Source organism: Eulemur rufifrons, chromosome 28 (genome assembly GCF_041146395.1).
Source record: "Eulemur rufifrons isolate Redbay chromosome 28, OSU_ERuf_1, whole genome shotgun sequence".
NCBI classification, from domain to species: Eukaryota; Metazoa; Chordata; class Mammalia; order Primates; family Lemuridae; genus Eulemur; species Eulemur rufifrons.
Genome location: NC_091010.1, coordinates 17,648,916 through 17,668,127, shown reverse-complemented (window position 1 = coordinate 17,668,127; position 19,212 = coordinate 17,648,916). Strand labels below are relative to the sequence as shown.

The following is a 19,212-nucleotide window of genomic DNA, read 5'->3' as shown; positions in this document are numbered from 1 at the left end:
AGGTCCTCCTCCCTGAGGAGTCTGAGGTTGGCCTGCCGAGAGGCTCCGCGCCGAGCCCCTGCTGCCTCGCGCCCTTGGGCGCGGCGAGTGCATGGCCGCAGCCTCGCTCTGCCTCCCGCTCCCTGTTCGGTGGCTGGGGTTTGCAGCAGCTTGATTCCCATGGTCGGTTTGCATCACCCTGTGTAGCCAGCAAACGTAAAAACTGGTATTTTACATCGACTCTTCTGGAGCGAACGTCATCCCAGAACCCATGTCTTTTCCTTGGAAGGCGTCTTGAGACACCCCACCCCCCCACCCCAGGGTTTTTAATTGTGTATTTTGAGGCAGCTCCTCAAATAATGAAAACCTGCCTGTTTTCCCTACACACTTCAGTGTGTATAGTTCCCGTGGGCCATTCTCTGTGTCGTTGGGACTGGGTGCTTCCATGCCTGTTGGGGTGTGCCGCGCTTGTGTTGCATGAGGCGGGGGAATGTGGGTTCTTTGTCATACAGAGCAGGGTCCATCGCGTCCCCATCTAGCTGCGAAATGATAGGAGCCTCCAGGCTTGGGGCCTGTCTGCACAGCCTGACCGCACGCCTGACCCAGACTCCCCAAGCCTCTCCTTGCATCTGAGTCTCTGAACCTGTCTCTTTCCAAGGCCTTATGTGGAGGAGCCGCGGCACGTGCGGGTGCAGAAGGGCTCGGAGCCACTGGGCATCTCCATTGTGAGTGGAGAGAAGGGCGGTATCTACGTCTCCAAGGTGACCGTGGGGAGCATCGCGCACCAGGCCGGCCTTGAGTACGGGGATCAGTTGCTGGAGGTAAGGGAGCTGCCCTTCCGTATGGTGCCCACGGAGAACCCACCCTCCTTCCTCCTCTCCTCCTCCTCCTGTGGAAAAGCAGTGCTCCCGGGTCCCCCGGCTTCCTCCGTGCCCACAGCCACTGAGCCCGCCCTGGTGTCCCCCCAGTTCAATGGCATAAACCTACGGAGTGCCACGGAGCAGCAGGCGCGGCTCATCATCGGGCAGCAGTGCGACACCATCACCATCCTGGCCCAGTACAACCCCCACATGCACCAGCTCAGCAGCCACTCCCGGTCCAGGTGAGCCCCTGGGCCTCCCGGGCCCCGTGGGCGGTGGGCAGGTGGGCGCGGCAGGAGCGCCGTGCATCCAGGGAGACCCGGGTTGGCAGCTGCAAGTTCTGGGGATGGTGCTGCTGGCAAAGGCAGAGGCGGCCGCCCCAGGGTTTGGAAAGGAGCACGTGGAGAGGATGCCTCCTTCTGAAATGGGTGTGGAAACGTGGCCGGGGTCCCCCTGGCCAGCAGGGGCCTGTGGGGCAGACGTGCCCTGCAGGGCCACACGGCACGGCTCAGCGGGGGAGACAGGATGCACAGGCAAGAAAAGGGATAGTGAGTTCCTGTGTCCCCGGGGCCAGGCTCCTTTGGAGGTGATCCCTGAGTTGAGGAGGAGAGGACAGGCAGACCCTGTGGGGCGGATGACAGCAGTCCAACCTCCCGATGTGTCTGCTCTTCTCAGGGCACAGGGCTGTGTGACCTTGTCCCTATTCACAGTCCAGACCCAGTTGCTGCAGGAGAGAAGGTGGCTCTGAGTGGCTTCATGCTACTGCTCATTCCTCCTGTCCTCTGTCCCCAGCTCCCACCTGGACCCTGCTGGCACCCACTGCTCTTTCCAGGGCAGTGGTTCCACCACCCCAGAGCACCCCTCTGCCGTCGACCCGCTGACGAAGCAGGACGAGGGCCCTGGCACCCCCCCGGCCAAGCAGAACACCCCCAGCTCCAGGTCAGCAGATGCGCGAGCCTTCCCTGTGTCCACCTCGGCCAGCGGGGCTGCGCACATCCTCCAAGGACGTGGGCACCCGCCAGCCGGTCTCGCCCTGTGGTGCCGACCACACGCCAGGTCTTCAGGACGCGGGTTGGGGGCACGCCATTCCTTCTCCCCTCCTCCCTCTCTCTTTCCCTTTCTCTTTGTGTTCTCCTGTTCTCTCATTGACGCTTCACCTTCTTCTATCACTTCTCTTTCTTCCTTTTCTCCTTCGCTGGCTTCTGAGTCTGTCTTCAGACACAGACCCACTGTCGGCCCCCGGCCGGGCCCTGGGCTCTAGCCGTCTGCAGCAGTGCTGCCCCAGGAGGCGGCAGACCGGTGCGGGGTGTGTGCAGTGCTGTCGGGGTGCCGTGGGGGCCGCTGCGGAACAGTCAGGAGCAGTCACTAGCAGCGCCGGCAGGAGCAGTGGGAGCTGCAGCTGGGGCCAATTGTTCAGGATGAGCAGGAGCCAGGGGTGGGCGTGAAGGGAAGTCCAGGCCAAGGAAGCAGCGTTTGCGTGGACAGGAGGCGGCAGGTGCCCCTGTGGGAGCTGCACAGCGTCTACCTGGCCTGGGGCTGGGGAGGGAGGCCGCCCAGGCCCAGGTGCGATGCAGTCCCTCTGCAGTCCGGGAAGAGCCATGTCTCCAGCACTGGGGGGCCGTGACTACACCCCAGGTCACACTCAGCGAGGCCAGCCTGGCATTCCGTGTGCGAGGATCAGTCATGGAACCTGCCTGCAGCAGAGTTGTAATCAGGGGCCAGCCTCTCCCTGAGGTCCCCTTCGTCAGTCTCCGACCATTTCCTTCCCTGCGTGTGTCCACCAGCTTGTGTTGCGCTCCCTTACTTGGTTATCGGTGCCTTGGTGGCCGGGGCCACCGCTGTAGGACTTAGCAGTTCTTGGTCTGCAGAAGCTGCCTGGTAGATGTTTGCTGAGAGAGTTGTGCTCTGGACAGTGAGATAATTTACCTTTCCTTAGGCAGAACTGAGTTAGGAAGACAGGTGGGACCCAGGTGGGCGTGATGCCCCCTCAGGCGTGAGGCTGATGGCTCAGCCGGGATCAGGGAGCAGGGGTGTTGGTTTTGACTTTCTCCCTAACTGGCTCTGAGCCTGGGGCCGCGTGCTTTCATTCCCGCTGCACCTCCGCACCCTGCCCTGTGCGCTAAGCCAGCAGATCTAAAGCCCCCAACAGGCCACCTCTCAGCTCCCTGTGGTCCTGAGACCCCGGGCAGCAGGCAGAACGCAGTTGGGCATTGGCCACTGTTTTGTCTTTTTGTGCTCTCCTCCCTCCTTGTGCACAACTGAGGAACTTCATTTTCTTCCCGAAAGGATTGCGGGAGACGCCAACAAGAAGGCCCCAGAGCCACGCGTCGTCTTCATCAAAAAGTCCCAGCTGGAACTTGGGGTGCACTTGTGCGGTGGGAACCTACACGGGGTGTTTGTGGCCGAGGTGGAAGATGACAGTCCTGCCAAGGGTCCTGATGGCCTCGTGCCAGGGGACCTCATCCTCGAGGTGAGTCCTGGGCTGCCGAGCAGGCCAGGCCACTGTCCCCTGCATGTCGGGCTTGCTGCCATCCCAGGTGGCACAGGAAGACAGAGCACAGCTGCTCACCTGGTGACACTGTTGGAGTTGATTTGCAATCCTTGCACACCCAGAATGCTGCCGGAGCCCCTCTGAGGGTCCCCGGGAAGCTGGGCAGGCCACCGGGAGAACCTGAGAGCAGAGCCTCGGCAGGGGCCCTGGGCACCAGAAGGAGATGCTCTCATTAGCAGCAGGGCTCTCGGACGGGAGAGGGTTGTCTCCTGCCTCATGGGGGAGATGGTTTGTAGGCATTTAAAGGTTCAGGTAGCAGAAGCAAGAGAAAGGGCCATATTTTCAGTAGCCCTTACTTGCTGGGGGCCAGAACGAGGCTTTTCCTGGGATGAGCTGTTGAGGGCAGAGCAGCCACTCTGCAGAGGACCTGGTGGCCAGGGAGTGTGCACGGGACTCAGCCCTGCCCACGGAGGGGAGGCAGGCAGCTGCTCAGTTGATAAAGAACGTTGCACCTCTGCCACCATGACTGGCCCCTCATGGGTGCCCAGGCCACCACCCGGCTTCCGCCTTCTGACCCCGGTGCCCCAACCCTGGACAGTACGGCAGTCTGGATGTGCGGAACAAGACGGCTGAGGAGGTCTACGTGGAGATGCTGAAGCCCAAGGACGGCGTCCGCCTGAAGGTGCAGTACCGCCCCGAGGAGTTCACCAAGATCAAGGGCCTGCCTGGCGACAGCTTCTACATCAGGTGCCAGTAGCTGGGGATCCTGGGCAGGGGAGGGGCTTTCCGTGGAGACTCTTCCTGGCAAGTGGCTCTGTTTCTTGCCTCCAAGGCTGGGCCCCTCCAGTCTGCACACTCATGGTGAGATGCTTATGACGTAGAGCAACGCTCGAGGGCTTAAAGGACCACACGGGCTCCCCTTCAGGGCGTAGGGCCTGGGGAATTTTGAGGCCATAGAGCCCCCTTTTCCTGTGGGCTGTGCTCTCTCCTGCTGGTCTCCCCACCCAGATGTGCAGATCCCGCTGCGGCGTGTGGACTTCTAGGCGTCCACGATGCCCTTAAGTACCGTACAAAATGCCGTATGAGGCAGCAGCAGGCGTTTTCTAGGAGGGGCTCAGAGCTTTCTTCATGTTCTCTGAAGTTCTGAGACCACAAAAAGAATAAAAACACTGACGTGGTACAACTCCCCGTCTCTAGGGTCGGAGGTGATATGTTTCTATCCTAGGGAGTTTCCAATCTGTGGGAACCAGGGGCCCTGGCTGTGAAGAGGGGGCACACAGGCCCACTTAGAAGGAGAAAACCTGGCCTTGGTCCTGGCAAGTTCTGTCCGTGGGAATGAGCCCTCAGTCTTACGGGGAGAGGCACCATCTTTGTCTGGCTGTGTAAGGCACCGGGCTCCCTCCTTTGGGCACCACCACCAGATCAGAGAGGGGCGCTTCCCGATGGAGTGTGGCGATGGCTCACAGAGAGGTGGCAGCCTTAGGGGCCTGGCTGCTGGCGGTGTGCAGGGCGTCCTTGGGCAGCGGGGCTCCTGATTGTAGTCCCTGTGTCCTGTGACCCAGGGCCCTGTACGATCGGCTGGCAGAGGTGGAGCATGAGCTGAGCTTTAAGAAGGACGACATCCTCTATGTGGATGACACCTTGCCCCAGGGCACGTTTGGGTCCTGGATGGCGTGGCAGCTGGACGAGAATGCCCGGAAGATCCAGCGGGGGCAGATTCCCAGCAAATACATGTGAGTGTCTTCTGTCCTGGGCTGGGGCAGGGGACGCTGGCCGTGGAGCTTCCCAGTGGAGTGAGGCCGGGGCCTGGGCTGCTGGGGGCTAATCCTGCCACTCGTCTCAGCCTCTGGTCAAAATCGCTTGTCCAGAAAGCTGCTCCTAGCATGAGTCGGAGCAGCGCAGGAGCGCAGTGGCAAGCCGGGAGGCACAGCTGCTTTTTAAAAACAGGTTTATGGAGATAGTCACGTGCCATGCAGCCCACCCAAAGTACGCAGTTCCACGGTGTTTAGCATATTCACAGGTGTGTGTAGCCAGCACCACGGTTATTTGTAGAGCATCGTCACCACTTCACACAGAAACCCTTACCCCTTGGCTGTCCCCCCTTGCCCCTCTGTCCTCCCATCCCCATCTGTCCCCCAGCCCTAATCAGCCACTAACCGGCTTTGGTACCTGTAGGTGTCCCTGTACTGGCTTTGGTACCTGTAGGTGTCCCTGTTCTGCGCTTGGGTGTGAATGGAATCACACCTTTTGTGTCTGGCTCCTCCCACTGAGCGTAGAGGCCGCCGTGTCCCTGCTGCATTCCTTGCTATGGCAGGAAGCACAGCTTGCAATGTCACCAAGTGAAGGCTGTCCTAGCACTTCTCTTGAGCTGAAATCCACTTGCTCTTAGGGCTTGTCCCCAGCCACAGCAGTGGTACCAAGCAGTCCTGGGGGCGTGGGAGGGAGGTAGCCGGGGCCTGCAGAGGAGTCGAGGGGAGCCTGGCTCCCGGCTGGCCCTCGCTGTCCTCACTGGCAGGCCGGCGGGGGACAGTCCCGACAGCCCTCCCCAACACCATCCTTCCCTGTGACTGCAGGATGGACCAAGAATTCTCCAGGAGGCTCAGCACGTCCGAGGTCAAAGATGACAATAGTGCCACAAAGACACTGTCGGCGGCTGCACGCCGGTCCTTCTTTAGAAGGAAACACAAGCACAAACGAAGTGGGTCCAAAGATGGCAAAGACCTCCTCGCCCTGGACACCTTTTCCAACGACTCCATTCCACTCTTTGAAGGCAAGTGGCTGCGCCTGTTTCCCAGTGGGCTGTCCAGGTGGCCTTTGCTGTTGATTCCAGAATCTTCTCAGCAGGGACTTAAACAAAGTAGAAGTTGACTCTGCTTTTGTGCACAAGCCTGGAGGTAGGCGTCTGATGGTCGGGTAGTGCTGCCTCTCCAGAGCCACATCCGTGGGGCGTGGCTCTCGTCCTCAGGTCCCCTCACGGTCGGCACAGCTGTCATCGCAGCTGCAGCCATCGTGTCCACGTTTCAGGCAGCAGGAAGTCGGAAGGAGAAGGCGAATGTGCCTCAGCTGAGTGTGCCTCTTCAAACAGCGTATCTGGAAGGCCCTAGCTGCCACTTGCGCTTACATCTTGTTGGCCACTTGCGTGTGCAAGGAGGCTGAAAAGGCATGTTTTAGCCGGGTGCATGGACGGCCTCTACCACACAGGTTCTGCTAGTAAGGGAGAATGGAGGAACAGGTATTGGCGTAGGCGAAAAGCAGTCTCTGCTTAATGCATTGCTTCTTGTTTGTTTTTGGGTTATTACAGGCGGCTTGGTAGTCACCTAGGGCCACCGGTCTCTGCAGATCTTTGGGGTTTCTGTGTTCATTAACGATTCTTACAAGATCCTCCCAGGGCAGGACGCTGAGCCAGGGCTGGAGCTGAGTACTAGGAACGTGAGACATCCCCTGGCAGATGGCCCTGTGGAAAGGGTGCACTTGTGCTGTAAAGCAGGAGGCCCTTGTGAACGTGGCTGGTGTGCATGTGCTGTCCTAGAATATGTGCCCTCCCCGGGCAGACAGGGGTCGGGGTGGCAGCGGGTAGGAGAGCTGGCTGCCCTCTTCCCTCCCTTCCTCCCCTCCTTCCTCCTTTATTTTTAAAATTAAGACCTCAGGCCCAGTGAGTTGAGTAAATCACACCTGTAGTTAATGGCCTGCTGTCACCGTCTGTTGGGACAGTAGTTGGCAGACTATAGCCCACAGGCCAAATCTGGTCGCCTGCCTGTTTTTGTATGGCCTCCAAGCTCAGCCTGGGTTTGTACATTTTAAGACATAAGGTGTAAAAACATTTATTAGTTTTTTGGTAACAATAGTTGCTCAATTTGTCTTTTTGCCTTCAAAGCCTAAAATATCTAAAATATCCCTATCTTCCCCGTTATAGCAAAAGTTTGCCAACCTGTTAATCAAGGCAAGATTTCGCCCTTATTTTGTTCTTTGGGTTTTTCCCCCTTCACTCTTCTGTTCTCTGTTCTCATATCTCCTTGAGCCTTTCTCCTGTGTGTGTGGCGTGTGTCCAACGGATGTGTTTGAGCCTTTCAAAGAGCCATTTATCTCTCTGTCTCTTTTTATTTTTTACTTCTTCAGATTTATTTTTGCACTATTTTGAAGCTGTCATTAGGTACATACACCTTTCTGATTATTATATTCTGGCAAATTGATCCTTTTATCATTATGAAATGTTCTTCCTGGTCTCTAATAATGTTTCTTGCCTCAAAGTGTATTTTGTGAGATATTTTTATTGTCATACCAGTTTTATTTTGGTGATTGTTTACATGGTCCATCTTTTCCATCCTTTTGTATTAAACTTTTCTGTAGCTTTATATTTAAATACCTCTTGTAATCAGCACGTGGGTTTTTTGAATCCACTGTGGCAATCTACCTTTTAACACATTTTATCAGAGAATAAGATGCACAGCGGTGTGCACACATGCTCGTAGAAGCGTGGACGGCTGAGGAGTTGCTACAGTCTGAACACACCTGTCACCATCTTTGTCACTTAATCAGAGCATTTAATCCGTTGCATAAAATGTAATGTATCAGTACATTTACCATCGTACTGCATGTTTTCTGTTTGTTCTACCCGTTTTCTGTTTGTCTCTCCTTTCTGTTTTAATTAATCAAGTATTTTTATTATTCTGCCCTTCCCTCATCTATTAGTTTTTAGTTATTTGTTTTTGTTTTGTTCCTTCGGGGACCGTGCATCCCTGACCTGCTCTAACAGAAATTATGACTTTGACCACTTCCCTGATAATTCCAAAATATCAGACCACTGTGACTCCATTTCCCTCTTTGCTGACTTTTACGTTCTCATTTTAATTCTACATAGACTTTAAATCCAAGCCAGTCTTACTGATGTGCACATCAGTTATTCTCGTATTTTACCTTTTCTGTCCCTGTGTGTCACCTCTGCGGCTCTGTGTTTCCTTCCTATTCTGTTTCTTTCTGCTCAACCGCTCGCTTCAGCATTTCTTACAATGCAGGTTTGTTGGTGACAAATTCTCTGTTTTTGTCTGAAAATGTGTATTTTAGGATTGTTTTTGGAGATGTTCACTGGATATAGAGTCTCAGACTGGTAGATATTCCACGTAAGCTCTCCGAGGACACCATTCATTGTCCCTGGCTGTCATCGTGTGTGTTTCCTGTGGCTGCCGTAAGAAAGTTCCACAAACTGGTTTCAACAACACACGTTTATCCTCTCATACAGTTCTGGAGGCCAGAAGTCCACGCTCAGGACCACGGGGCCGGACGGGGCCGGGCTGTCGGCAGGCCCCGCTCCTTCAGAGGCTCCGGGGCAGAATCCGTCCCCTGCCTCTTCCAGCATGTGGTGGCCACCGCGCTCCTCCACGCGGGCCACGTCCCCTGCATTCAGATCTCCCTTTGCTCTGTCGTCACGTCGCCGCCTTCTCCACACGTGTCTCTCCACACGCCCGCGGCCTCTCAGAAGGATCCGTGGATTGCCGTTAGGGCCCCCCGGGTTCTCCAGGACACGTTCCCGCTACCCCATCGCCCCAAGTCTTTAACCACCGCCTCTTTTGTTATATTTGGTAATGCTCACAGGTTCCGGGGCTCAGGAAGTGAATCAGTCCTTGGGGGACACTTTCCAGCCTGCCACTCTCGTTCCTGGTGCGAAGTCACCTTTCTGTTGTTCTCAGCGCTGATGGTGCTGTGTCCCCCGCGCCCCCACAGCCGAGTTCAGGATTTTCTTTCTCTTCATTTCTCGGCAGTCACGCCGTGACGTGCTGCCCAGGCGCCGTTTTCTTTGCATTTATCCTGCTCGGAAGATCCTTAGCACTTTTTAAATCTGGAGCTTGACATTTTAGTCAGTTTTGGGAAATTCCTGGCCGTGGTTTCTTTAATACTGCTGCTGTGCCCCCCTTGCCTCTTCCCCAGGTCTGAGTTCCTCCGTCCTACCCCGTGTCTGTGTCTGCTCCGCCTCTCCCGTGTTTCCCGTTCTGCTTTCTCTCCGCTCAGCCAGCCTGCTCGTCTGCTCACTTGTTCCTGTTCGCTGTTCCGCTCTGCTGCGTGTCCAATGTGCTCTTACTTTCAGAAGTTGCATTTTTTAGTTTTACAGTTTCCATTTGATTCTTTTTTAATAGACTTTGATTCCTTCCTGAGATTGTCCGTCTTGTCATCTGCCCTCTATTAAATACATTAATCATGTGTTTTTAAAGACTGTGTTTGGTAACTACATGTCTGGTCATCCCTGAATTGCTTTTTGTTGTCTGTGTGGTGTTTTTTTTTTTGATCCTACTTCTTGGTATGTTTGGTAATTGTTTATTGAACTGTCAGAAATTATGTGTAGGAAATTGTCGAGGCTCTGAATGATGTCACCATCCTCCAGAGGGGTTCGCCCTCTCCTTTGGAATCACCTTGGTCGAGGCAGCAGTTCAGGCTGGGTTGCAGATCCTACGGGGTGGCATTCCAGTGGTCCCAGCTGGAAGCCTGGGGTGTCCCCTAGGGGCCTTCCTCCCTAGGGAGCCTGGACTCCCATTTTTTCCCTCTTCAGTACCATGAGACTACAGAACACTCTGCTCTGTGTTTTAGTGACTTTTTTAGACTCTTAGTTTCTTGCTCCTCACAGCTTAAGAATTTGGAAATGACGTTAGAGGGAAACTTCTGATATCAGACTTAGTTCTCTGCCCCTCCCTTCCCTCTGGAATCGTGGCCCCTCAGGCCCTGGCTGCGCTGGCAGCCCTAAACTCCATTTTGGTCTCGCCTGCTTTGGAGATTCCCAAAACCTCTGCCTGGGTTCTCAGTCCTTAGCAGCGGTCCTCTCACTCTCACCCCCAAAGTCTGCAAGTGCCGTGGCGGAGGAAGCGGCCCACGCAGGCTTGCTGCTCTGTGCTTCCTTTCCTCCGGGATCCTGGCACGTCAGATCCTGGCCCTTGCAGCCACTCTACAATGCCTTCAAAAAGATATTTCTTTTTTTAATCCAGGTTTTCTAGGTCTCAAAGATGTACTGTAAGCTGTTCTGTTCTACCTGGGAGCAGCAGTACCTACCTAATAGTTTGAAAGCACCCCCTACCCCATCCCCGGCCAGCAATCCTGACGCACAGTGGGAGTTTTGAATTCCTGCTTTAGTCCGTGGCTTCCAGCTGCTGCGTGGCGCCCCTGGTGCCTCTTCCCCCTTGATTGTGTACCTGTCGTGATGGCTCCTAAGTAGACTTCAACACTCTACCACCCAGAGGATAGTGAGATGTCCTCATGCTTGTCCTTTTAGAGGTCTGTGCACAAGTGTCTCAGGAATGTTTGCAGAAGACTGGTTTTCCTGTAAACTTAGTCTGCAAGGGCTGCCATAACGAAACGCCACAGACCAGGTGGCTTCAACAACAGGAAGGTATTTTCTCACAGTTCTCGAGATTGGAAATCAGATCCAGGTGCCAGCATGGCCAGGTGCTGGGGAGGGCTCTCTTCCTGGCTTGCAGACGGCTGCGCCTTCCTGCAGTGTCCTCACAGGGTGGGGACAGGGACAGAGATCTCTAGTGTCTTGTCCCCTAACAAGGCCACAGTCCTGTTGGATTAGGGGCCCACTCTTAACGACCTCATTTAACCTTTATTATCTCTTGAAGACCCTGTCTCTAATTACAGTCACGTTGGGGGTTAGGGCATCAACATATGACTTTTCAGGGCACATAGTTCAGTCCATAGCACCTTTTATGTTTGTTTATTTTGTTGTTTTAATATCTTTACAGTGACTGGGAACATAGCACCTTTTAAAGAAGGTCACTGTAGTGCGGTCTAAGACTATAACCCCCCAGGCCAAGCCTTTGCTGTGCCCTGATGAGCTGTGATCTTGGATGGGCCACTTTTCTTCTCCAGCTGGAGTCAGTGACTCGTAAGATGCTCCCTAGTGCCATGGTTCTGTGATCGTGAGGACTTCTGACAAAGCAGATGATTCAGGGAGGAACAGGAATCTCTAAATTGGCACCCCATGGTGGGGAATGTTAATAGTCATTATTGGAGAGTATGATTCTTGCTCAAGTAAATTGAGGGAATATTGACTTAATGTCCATCAACAGAGAAGTGGACAGGTATTGATAGATACAGAGTAACCGTGCATGGGATGTTCAAAAGGAATAAAGAAGATCAACTTGAATCGGCACGGATGCATCATGGAAACATAACCCTGGATGACAGAGGGAGTTACAAAATGTTTACAGCATCGCATTAGTTTTTCTAGCATATAAAAATCAGCTTACAAGAATAACATCTGGAAGGATGTCCTTCCAGCTCATAAAGTGGTTAGCTCTGAGGAGGCCAGTGGGGACAGGGATTGGAGAAGGCTATTGGCTTTATCTGTGAGGTTCTGATTTTTGAAAGGGAGAACGTTCTTATATAAACTCTTCTTGGAAGTATTTCTTTGCCATGTGACTCCTCAGAGCCTTCGCTTAGAAACGCCTGGGGTCTCAAGGTGATGGATGTGACCACCAAACCCTCCCCCGATTTTAAACAATAGAGCTGCTGGTCATCAGGTCTGTGACTGCTGTATAAAAAGCTGCGTAGACGTTCGCGGGTAATTGTCAGCCTTAAAAACCGCACACACAGGTGTGGGGCGAGGGAAGAGGAGAGGCTTGCTCACTCTCTGTCAGTTCTGCCCGTGAGGCTGGTCCTCTTGCAGCCTGGTGCTGTGCTCGGCACCATGCTTGTGTCCCCCTGAGCCGTTCACCCTCCTGTCCCTGCTCCCCTGTCACACCTCGCTCCATAGATGTGTACAGATCTCTCCAGTGCTAGCCTCTCCCCGGACCCTTCCTCCCAAGCCCGCCATCGTCCTGAGCTCTGTCCTCCCCATCCTCTTCATGCCCACCCTCCTGCCCTGCTCTTTCTGGGACAAAGCTGTCATCCCACCTCCCTCCTGGGCCTTCCCAGGGGTCTCCTCACCCTCTAATCCAACCCACAGTATCCGTTTGACCCCTGATGCTCCGGAATTGTCGGGCCGCTCTTGTACACTTGTCTCGCTTTTCGTGAGTTGCTATCTAGTGTCCCCCGTTAGAGTGTGAGCTTTTTAATGGCAAGGACTCTACATTCTATTTTTTGTGTTTCTGAGATGCCAGCACAGTGACTTACATCAGGAAGATGCCAAGAAGCTGCTTACTTGCTAGTTTTTAGACTTTGTCTTCCTACAAGGACTTTTAATTCATTTTGTGGGAGAGGAGGTTTGCCACATGTATCAACTAGGAAATTGGTTTGCTGGCTTTAACTGAGACCAAGTAACGGTGGCTCGTGCATGATAGGAAGCTTATTTCTCTGCCATGTACAAGTTCAAGCTGGTGGTCATCTGGGGGAGGCTGATATGTTCTGAGGATCCCAGGGACCCAGGTCTCTTCTGTCTTGTGACTCTGCCCTTTCGTAAGGGTTGTCCTCACCTGTATGGTCAGAGCTGGCTCACAACACACACTCGTTCCTGCCGGTGGGCAGGGAAGCCTTACCTCTGTCCCCCACTGGGCAGGTCTGGGTCACAGGACCACGCCTCTGTGTTGGGGGGAAGACGCTGTACCCCTGAGGCTTCAGCCCAGAGAGCAGAGGAGGATGGAGATGAGGCGGGAGGAGCAGGCGTCAGGCACACGAGGAAGAATTAGAGCAGAAGGAAGTGCAGGACAACCGGTCAAGACTGGCTGCCTCGGGTGTTCACAGGGCAGAGGGACGGGGTGCCTGGGACGTGGGACTTTCAGTTCAGGAGCTGGGGGCTCAGTTCAGGAGTTGGGGGGGGTCCCAGCCCCTCCTGCCCCTCCAGTCCAGGCTGGGCCGTGACGCTGCTGCTCTGTCTCCCTCAGATTCCGTGAGCCTGGCCTACCAGCGGGTGCAGAAGGTGGACTGCGCCTCCCTGCGGCCTGTGCTGATTCTGGGGCCTTTGCTGGACGTGGTGAAGGAGATGCTGGTGAACGAGGCTCCTGGCCAGTTCTGCAGATGTCCGCTTGGTGAGAGGCGCCCTCTGGGCCTCTGGGCTGTGTCTGTCCCTAGTCCCTGTCAGCTCGCCTGCACGGGGGTGGCAGCACGCGGACCAGGCCTCACAGGGTTTCAGAGCCCGCCACCTGGGTCAGATCCGGGCCTGACCTCTGGCTCTTTCCCTGGGACGGGGCTCAACAGGATGGGGTTCCTGGTGGCTGCTGGGTGCAGTTCTTCTCCTGCTCCCTCCCCTGGGGCTCTGCAGGGCCCTGCGTCCTGACCCCTGTGTCTGTGCTTGGCAGAGGTGATGAAGGCCTCTCAGCAGGCCATCGAGCGGGGCGTCAAGGACTGCCTGTTTGTCGACTACAAGCGGAGGAGCGGCCATTTCGATGTGACCACGGTGGCTTCAATCAAGGAGATCGCAGAAAAGGTACCCGTGGCTTCAGCCTGAAGGTTGGGTGCCCAATGGAGCCCATATAGGCCCCTCATCCATGGTCCTCTGCCCTGAGCGTTCTCAGACCCTCTGAGCCCACCTGCCCCTGGGCTCACCCTCATGGCTGCTGCACCCAAAACCAGCAAGTGAATCCCATGGTGAGGGGTAGGGACTGCCCTGTACACGTCACCTCTTGTCCTCTGGGGTGATCTGATGAGAGCTTTGAACTCTGGGGAAAGGCCTCTTACAGAGCATCCCAGGATGGGACCCTGAATGCATGTCTGAACACGCGTGTACAGTTTCACATGCACATTCTTCTAGGAAAAGGAAGCTCGCTCTCCGACAGGGTCCCTGCCCCTGTAAGGGCTGAGAGCCGTCGCTGTGTCTCTGGATGCTTTTGAACGTCCCAGGGTCCATGCGCCAGGCAGCGTGAGGAGTGGGGACAGCTGTGGGGTGTGCCAGCGTGGCAGCTGCGGGTCCATCTGAGGACGTGTGGGCCCTTCTGGGCTCCGTTTTCCGTGCGGCTCCACATGCCCTGCCAGTCCTTGCTTTTCTCCCCGTCAGGTGGAGGCTTGGGCTTCTCATCGCTCTGAGTGCTTAGTGCCCGGTTGAGGTGGAGCTTTTGGGGGTCAGGAGAGCCGCAGGTGGAGTGGCCGGGGCCTTGCTTTGGTGCACACTCCCCTGGCGGCCGAGGGGACCATGCGCATCTTTCAGTCACAGCCACACAAAGGCACCAAAAAAAAAAAAAAGTGAGTCTCCGGCTCACTTGTGCAGTCTGGCAGGTTTTCGAGGCCAGGGTGGGGCAGGGCTTTACGAAGGTCCCCATATCTGGGCAGAGGCAGGAAGGGAAGTGTGGAGCTGGGCCGGCCAGATGCCACCCAGCCCTGACCTCCAGCCCCGACCCCCCGCACGGCTGACGTGTCTGTGGGGAGTTTCCTGGGGGAGGTTTCCCCATAGCTCCTCGTGTGCTTTTGCTGCCTTGCTCATGGGTAGAGCCTCGTGCGTTCGTTTATGGAGCAGGGTAGCACTGTGTGAGGACAGGGTGGGTCCCACTGGCCGCAGAGGGAAGGGCCCGTCCCTCGCCTGTCCACCGGGGCTCACTCTGCGCCCCTCCCCCCAGAACCGGCACTGCCTCCTGGACATCGGCCCGCACGCCATCGAGCGGCTGCACCACATGCACATCTACCCCATCGTCATCTTCATCCACTACAAGAGCGCCAAGCACATCAAGTAGGCGAGCGGCCCCCGGCTGCAGCGGGGGCCCTGCTGGGGTGGGCTGGGGGCTCAGGCAGGGAAGGGGCTGTGTTGGGGTGAGGGGGGAAACAGGCCTGTTGGCCTTGAAATAGGCAGCACATGTAGGAAGTGACCCTTCCCTTCCCCTCCAGCCCCCAGCCCCCATCCCCCGCTCAGAGGGAGGCAGTGGCAGCCAAGCACACCCCCGTCCCCACTGCCCCTTCACCCTGTCCAGGTGCTGCCACAGTCGCTGAGTGGGACCAGCTTGGTCTGTGCAGCTCCCCTTCAACCCTGCCACCATCCCCTGTGCTTCTCAGCGTGGTGCCCAGAGGCCCGGGGAGCCGGGTGGCTTGGGCTAGGTCCAGCTGAGCGAGGAGCGGCCTGTGACGTGCATGGGCCCTTGCTTCCTCCGAGCTTGGGTTTCCGCACTGGTTGGGCTACGTGCTCGCCAAGGCCCCTCTCCGTTTGGCCTTTCTGTGCTGCCAGGCTCCTGGCACCTGCACCAGCTGGTGTGTCTGCCCTCGGTGCATGCACCGGGGTGCCCATCTCCCCCTCTGCCCAGAGCTCCCTGCAGAGGCTGTGGCTTTACGGGGGGAGCACACGGGGGCTCCCACCGCAGCCCACCCTGCCTCGATGGAGGTCCCTGTTCCCTGGACAGAGGAAGGAGAGGAGGGCCTAGGAGAGGCTCAGCCCGGTGCCCTGGCTGTCCCTGCAGGGAGCAGAGAGACCCCATCTACCTGAGGGACAAGGTGACTCAGAGGCATTCCAAAGAGCAGTTTGAGACGGCGCAGAAGATCGAGCAGGAGTACAGCAGGTACTTCACAGGTAGGTGTGCGTGGGCCTGGAGAGGGCGGGCGGGCAGCGGGGAAGGCAGCAGAGGTGTTCCCAAGACAGCTTTCTCGGAAACGTCGACAGCACACACTTCCTGGGTGCTTGTGAGTGCCATCGTGAGCACTTGGATTTCAAATGAGGGGTTCGGATTACAGTCACAGGTCAACACCACGGTTTTTACAAGCTGAGCGTAGTACGGGAGCCACGTAAGCACAGCTGCAGGGTCCCCGGGCAGGCGGGGCCCACAGCACCCTTTAGGACAGGACAGTTTTGCTGTGGGATTTAGTGCAGAAAAGCTGCCCCCCGTTACCATCTCTGGTCTTCTAAATGAAACAAACCCGCAGAAGCGTGGCTTCAGTTTACCCAACTTCCAGCCTTCAGCCTCTTCGGGACAGTCGGTCACCTGGAGGGTGCTAGCACTGCAGTCACAGAGAGGGGGACAGGGATTTTGATTCCACTGTGTGGAGAGTGTTGTGATCTAGCCCAGAACCCGCTGTGGCGCCTGTGTACGTGTGTGCCTGTGTGGGCGTGCACGCCTGTGCACGTGGCAGGTTGCACGCATGTGCGTATTTTAATTTCCAGTTCATCGCAGACCCATACTTTAGCCAAACATATTAACAGTTCTTAGAGAAATGAAATTTAAAACTCCAAAACTTATAAAAGATGAGCCCTGATTTTTTTTTTAATGAGATTCAACAGACATAAAATTATGATATCCCATTTCCATAGCAGTGTCTAAACGCTCATTGTCAATTTCGGAACATTGCCTGTCACGGCAGGGGAGCGGTTTGTCCCCGGGGGCTGTTCTGTGGAGCACACCGGGAATAGCCCTGGCCTGGTGTCCGTAGACCCGCGGTGTTGAACGTCTGCAGTGTGGAGCCGGCCCAAGTTAGAGACGAGTCGTCTTTGCTGTGACTCTACTCTGGGCCCTGGGGTGCCTGGTTTCTTAAACTCATCCTTGTTTCCTGTAGAATCTCGCTGCCAATTGGGCCATGATGACACGCCCCCCACCCTGCTTTCCAGTGCACTGGGATTCTCCCCCACCATTGCAAGGCTAGGCAAACCCAGCCCAGGGTGTCACTGCAGCGGGGGTGGGCAGTTTACACGTGCGTGGTCAACTCACTGGGGCAACTCTCTGATGGAGGAGAGTCGAGTGGGGACAGGGCAGAGTGCCAGGTGGCTCACAGCAGGCAGCCACCCCGTAGAAAGAGCTCAATCTGTATTTATTTGCCTCACACCTGCGGTCTTACGCAGAGCTGAATGACCTGTGTGTGTTTGGGGGGCTCTGTTGGCAGCGGTCGTCCAGGGAGGAGCCCTGTCGAGCATTTGCACTCAGATCTTGGCGACGGTCAGTCAAGAACAGAACAAAGTCCTGTGGATTCCAGCCTGTCCGCTCTAGGAGAACGCCGTGCTGTGACATGACCGCGCTGGCCACTGGTGTGAGTGCCTGGCTCCGCTCCTTGCTAGCCACTGAAAACCCAGTCTGTCCGTGTACAGACATGCGGGGAAGGATCCGGAACCAGGACTGCGGAAGCACCGCCTTCGCGGACGGAGGGCTGTGGCCGCACGTGATCGGCCCGGGTCAGCAGACTCTGCTTCTCTCACACGTGTGCTTTAAGACAAAACAAAACAGAAAACACAAAAGACTTCACATAGAGGGGTTCGACACCCACCTTTCTTTAGCCAGCCGATCCGAGATGCTGCAAAGAGGACCTTTCAGATCACACGTTTACAAGCCTTTCTAAGTATTGGGTGGTTTATGTTTACTTGAACGGCTCCGGGCTCCGGTGCCCCGCCCCCGCCCCCTCTGTCAACCCCCCGTGGCTTTGGTGTTGGCTTTGTTCCCGTCTTCAGCAAAAGGACCCTGGAACCTCACCGGGGGTTGCTTTGCTTTGGGAGGTTCTCATCAGTGGGACCAGAGCTTTGACAAACTCCCTGCTCCTCGGTGGCACCTCCCTGGAAGGACAGCGTGACTGCAGGTGCTCGGACCGCCAGTGGCGGCAGAACCAGTGCCTTTGTGGGGCCGACTCGCCAGCAGTGGCGTTTTCCTCCTGCACCGGGGCAGGCTGCCTTGGCGTTCTTACCACCTCGCCTCTCAGCCTCCCCTCCTGCCTTCCACGGCCTCCCGTTCCTTCTCCGTCGGTGTTTCTGACTTAGGCATTATGTCTGGTCCCTCAGAGCCGCGCGGGCTCACAAGGACACAGCTGGGTTCTGGGCAAGGTGTCCAGCCAGGGCTGATGCATGCCGTTGGGTCCTCCTTAGGTTCTGTTAGTCCTGACAGCCTTTATCTGTGCAATGTTTGCAGGGTAATTCTTAAACTTTATAGCGGCAGGTACATCCGTTCTTTCTGATATGAAACCATTCATGTTTCAGACTTTGAATTGAGAGCTTTTAGGGGAAGCATAATGGTTAGTGTTGTCACTATCAAAAATATGAAAAGAAAAACTGGGATCTTTTAATCTTGGTTACAGCACTCATGGCATGAACCTTACTCCATGAAGGTGTCTTTGTTTGGGGGCTTTTTTTTTTTTTTTTTTTTTTGCACTTCTGATGCTGGATATGTCTGGCTGAAGATTTGATGTGGTTTCTCCTTAAACTGTGCGTCCTGTTAATACTAGGTACTGTACCGGGCTCTGTGTACGTGTCATTGGGGTAGGATCTATATTTTAATACTGTTCCTAACATTTCATTTTACTAGCAAGAAATTTCTGATTTCATTTTATTCTTTGTAATTCTAGACACTAGTTGGTAGTTTAGCCATTACTGACATTTTTTAAAAAGGGATATATTTTCTTGCACAGTTGTTCAAAAAAGAGACAAGTTTCAGTCCTCAATGCTGTCCTTTGTTTTATAGGTACACGTTTTCTAGCTCAGACAACTGAGAAAAACTGTAGACTATTCTCGAGGTATGAGGTGGCACACCCTCTGGGGCAGGGGCTCGGGCTGTGATGGTACAGTGTGCGCAGACAGGTACTGAGCTGACAGACTGGGATTCTCCGTACTAAAATGTTACTTTGTATCAAAAGTTAAACAGACTTTAGTACAACAAATAAAGGTCAATTTCTGTACCCTGCTGTGCATGAAGACGCCTGAATCCCACTAGTTTTCTATCCCTCCCTGTTCCCATGGCTTCCTTCATTCCTAGCTCGAGCCTGCAGCTGGCGGTGGTGTACATGTGAGGTTCCTTCCAGCTCTCGTGGTGACGGGGAGTCCCCGCTCAGCACGCTCTCGCTGACGCCTCCTTCCCCGTCCACCCGTGCACGTGGTGTGGGGTGGTGGCTGCAGCCCGGCATGTGCTGCAGCACCTGCCCTCGGTCTGCAGGTTTGGGCTGAGCCAAACAAAGCAAAGGGGAGTGTGCCAGGTGCTCCAGAAGTCCCCTGGACTTCTCAGTCAGGCCCTGTTTGAAGTCCCAGGGTGGGAAAGGCCCTGCCTGGTTGGGACATCACCCAGCACTGCAGGGCTCCTGGAG

General features: G+C 55.5%; 1 protein-coding gene across 1 annotated transcript in view; it reads left to right on the top strand.

The window, feature by feature from the left end:
* Window positions 1-18,438, top strand: part of DLG5 (discs large MAGUK scaffold protein 5) — a 110,298-nt gene extending 91,860 nt beyond the window's left edge. Inside the window, exons 21-32 of the mRNA XM_069460139.1 lie at window positions 638-800; window positions 948-1,081; window positions 1,632-1,778; window positions 3,126-3,309; window positions 3,929-4,077; window positions 4,893-5,063; window positions 5,904-6,100; window positions 13,134-13,277; window positions 13,548-13,675; window positions 14,799-14,908; window positions 15,627-15,736; window positions 17,038-18,438. Of these exons, the coding sequence (XP_069316240.1) occupies window positions 638-800; window positions 948-1,081; window positions 1,632-1,778; window positions 3,126-3,309; window positions 3,929-4,077; window positions 4,893-5,063; window positions 5,904-6,100; window positions 13,134-13,277; window positions 13,548-13,675; window positions 14,799-14,908; window positions 15,627-15,736; window positions 17,038-17,141 (1,741 nt within the window). The 3' untranslated portion in view covers window positions 17,142-18,438. The remainder of the gene's footprint in view (window positions 1-637; window positions 801-947; window positions 1,082-1,631; window positions 1,779-3,125; window positions 3,310-3,928; window positions 4,078-4,892; window positions 5,064-5,903; window positions 6,101-13,133; window positions 13,278-13,547; window positions 13,676-14,798; window positions 14,909-15,626; window positions 15,737-17,037) is intronic.
* Window positions 18,439-19,212: the final 774 nt, after the last annotated feature.